The sequence below is a fragment of the Dipodomys ordii genome, unplaced genomic scaffold (assembly GCF_000151885.1).
Source record: "Dipodomys ordii isolate 6190 unplaced genomic scaffold, Dord_2.0 Scaffold68, whole genome shotgun sequence".
Classification (NCBI taxonomy): domain Eukaryota; kingdom Metazoa; phylum Chordata; class Mammalia; order Rodentia; family Heteromyidae; genus Dipodomys; species Dipodomys ordii.
The window spans coordinates 2,859,485-2,862,917 of record NW_012267284.1 but is presented as its reverse complement, the minus strand read 5'-3'; the positions used below and the strand labels follow the sequence as shown (position 1 = coordinate 2,862,917).

Below are 3,433 nucleotides of genomic sequence, written 5' to 3'. Positions count from 1 at the left end.
ATGATCCTCAGATCTCAGCCTCCCGAGTAGCTAGGATTATAGGTGTGAGCCACTGTCACCTGGCCTGCAGAATTCTTAACATCATGTTAGGGTTTGCAGCCTGAGGGACTTGAGGCCCAGGCAGGCTGCAGTTTAGAGGTCTGGGCCAGGTAGTTAAGTGGAAGGCCGCCATAACACCAGCTCCAGGCGTGGGTCTCATCTTGGCAGAGCCATCAGTGGCACTCACCAAGGTGCCACCAGAAGGGCAATGTCCTTGGAGCCAGATGGGGCCTCCCAGGTTTCCTGAGAGGACTCGGAAGGGAGGCATGGCTCCGAGGCGGTCCCATTCCATTGTCTGTGTTTGTTTTGGTGGTACTGGGCATCAAACTTGGGGCCTCACATTTGCTAGGCAGGATCTCTACTGCATGAACTATGTCCCCAGCTCTTTTGTTTTTAATTTGTTTTTACAGATAAAGTCTTGTGCTTTTTCCCAGGCTAAGATGATTCCCCTTACCTTTGACTACTGAGTAGCTGGGATTACAGGTGTGTTCTACCATGCACAGTGCTTTTTTTTTAAATAACTGTAATCCAGAAGCAGCAGGGTACAGCTATAATACTATCTCCACAGGAGGCTGAGATCGCTGTTCAAAACTAGCCAGGGACTAGTGTAATCCTAGCTACTCAAGAGGCTGATATCTGAGAATCACAGTTCAAAGCCAGCCCTGGCAGGAAAGTCTGTGAGACTCTTATCTCCAATGAACCACCAGAAAACTGCAAGTGGTGCTGTGGTTCAAAGTCATAGAGCACTCGCCCTGAGTGAAAGAGCTCAGGGACAGCACACAGGCCCTGAGTTCAAGCCCCAGGACCAACAACAAAAAAAGGGGGGAGGGGGAGAAGAGGCAGGCAAGTGGACAGGTCTAGCTCAAGTGGCAGACACCAACCTTAATCAAAATAGCCAAGTCAAAGCTCAGGGAACAGTCCTGTCTTGCATGGCATCGGACCCCTGAGTTGTGTGTGTACCTGCGTGGGGCAGAGCTGTGTTGCAGGCTGGACATAGTTTATAAGAAGGGACACAGTCCTACTCCAGCCAGCAGCTGCCCAGCCATTCCTAGGAGCCTCTGCAGCCTGGCCTGAGCCGGAAGGCAGAGTTGCGGTATCCTTTGCTTGTGGCTAGCACCCTGGCCCTCCAGGGAAGGTACAACGATGCCAGCTGCTGGAAGGGCAGCCTGGGGCTGGCAGCTGTCTATCTCCATCTTCTATCTGGGTCGTCGATGTCTCTTGGCACTGCTGCTCTGGAGCCGGTGGGGGTTGCTGGGGGGCAGAGGGCTGTGGCGTCGGCCTCCACTGTCAGTGGACCCTGGGATGGACAAGAAGATCTGTGGCCCAGGAAAACCTGGGTCCATGTAGGGGGCCCTAGATGGGCATCCACAACATGCAATCTGACCCCCACAGGGCCTGGACCCCCCTGGGGTAGAGGGTCCCTTGTGATGACACCATTCCTCTCTCTGTGGCCTTCCTCCAATGAAGCCCATGTAACCAAGCCTGGGCCTGGGCTTTATCAGCTTCAGAAAGTTGGGCCTGGTGCTGGTGGCTCCTGCCTATATCCTAACTACTCAGGAGGTTGAGATCTGAGGATTAAGGTTTGAGATTCAAAGCCAGTCCAGGCAGGAAAGTCTGTGAGACTCTTATATGCAATTAACTACCAGAAAACCAGAAATGGAGTTGTGGCTCAAAGAGCTATAGAGATAACCTGGAGCACAAAAAGTAGAAGGACAGAGTCCGGGCCTCAGTTCAAGACCCACAACCAGCACCAAAAAATAAAAAAAATTAAAAAATACCAAAAGCTAGCTGGGTGTCGGTGGCTCATGCCTGTCAGCCTAGCTACTCATAAAGCTGAGATCTGAGGATCACAGTTAAAGGCAGCCCAGGAAGGAAAGTCTATGAGACTCTTATCTCCAATTAACCACCAGAAAACAGTAAGTGGTGCTGTGGCTCAAGTGGTAGAGCACTCACCTTGAGCTGAAGAGCTGAGGGACAGCACCCAGGCCCAGAGTTCAAGCCCCACAACCAACAACAAAAGAGAAAAGCAAAAGCCCAAATGTCTGGTGGAATGGTTCATATGGTGGAGCATCTACTTGGCAAGTGTGAGGCCTTCAGTTCAAAACCCAGTACTGCAAATACATATGTTCTATATTGTATGTGTATGTGTGTGTATATATATATATACATATATATTATATATATAATATATAAACTATATATTGTATATATAATACATATTGTAGATATACTATAAGTAGTATATATATAGTGCATAGAGAGTACTTTGTTTTTTCAGATAGAATCTCACATTTTTGCCTACAATACCTACAGACCACTTCTGCTGGCATTATAGATATGAACCACCTTTCCTGGCTTGTTTGTTGAGATGGGGCTTCACCAATTTCTTTTGCCTGAGCTGGCCTCAAACTACAATCCTCCCAATCTTTGCCTCTCCAGTCTCTAGGATGACAAGCCCGAGCCACGACCCCTGGCCCACATCCTGCCCCTTTTCAGCTCAACCCTGACCTTCTCAGCCTGCCTCTAGCCTGGCCAGGGGCACCCTGGGACCAGACAAAACATTTGAAGGACAGTGGAGAGCAGCCGCCCAAGTGCAAATCCTGAATATGTTCTCACTGCTGAGTGACTGTGGCCATCCCTGTGTTGTGTGAGGTGTCCATCTTCTGATGGAGGAAATGGGATGAACCACATGGCTGGGCTGCTGAGAGGGGGCCTTGGTGTGGGGTGGGGGGCTCTGCCTTCTCTTCTCTGTACAGCACAGCACAGACCTTCAGGACCCTGGGGGGCTTAGAAGGGGCCTGCACTGACCTCGGATTTCTCGAGGCAGCAGAGGCTGCCTGCTGGGGACCGTGCTGCCCTGCCACAGGGCGCTGGGAAAGGTGAAGCTGACCTCAGGCACCTGCAGTGTGTTCTCATCTGCACAGTGAGATCAGACACAGGATAGAAACATCGTGAACATCGTGTGATACGTTCATACCTGATCCATGGAGAAGCTTGTTGTGGGGTCCTGTGGGATGAAAGAATAACCAGCAAAAATCAGGGCTGGGGGCTTGGTTCAGCAGTTGAGTGCCTGCCTAGCAAATGTGAGGACCAGAATTCAAACCCTATATTGTCTCCACCCTCCTCCTCCCCCAAATAAAAACTACCTCAATGGCCACACAAAACAAACAACAGCACCGAAACACACAGCAAGGTGGACTGCTGGCAACAGTCCAGAGTGTCACCCTCAAGGTTTCAGTCTAGAAATTTGCATTCAGGGGCTGGGAAGGTGGCTCAGTGGCAGAGCGCTTGCCTTGCATGCATGAGGCCCTGGGTTCGATTCCTCAGCACCACATAAGCAGAAAAGGCCGGAAGTGGCGCTGTGGCTCAAGTGGTAGAGTGCTAGCCTTGAGCT

General features: G+C 50.8%; 1 protein-coding gene across 1 annotated transcript in view; it reads right to left on the bottom strand.

Annotated features, from left to right (window-relative positions):
- Positions 1-1,235: 1,235 nt before the first annotated feature.
- Positions 1,236-3,433, bottom strand: part of LOC105990863 (kinesin-like protein KIF19) — a 30,467-nt gene continuing 28,269 nt past the window's right edge. The window contains exons 19-20 of the mRNA XM_013023380.1: positions 2,848-2,955; positions 1,236-1,336 (exon numbers count right to left, since the gene is read on the bottom strand). Of these exons, the coding sequence (XP_012878834.1) occupies positions 1,236-1,336; positions 2,848-2,955 (209 nt within the window). The remainder of the gene's footprint in view (positions 1,337-2,847; positions 2,956-3,433) is intronic.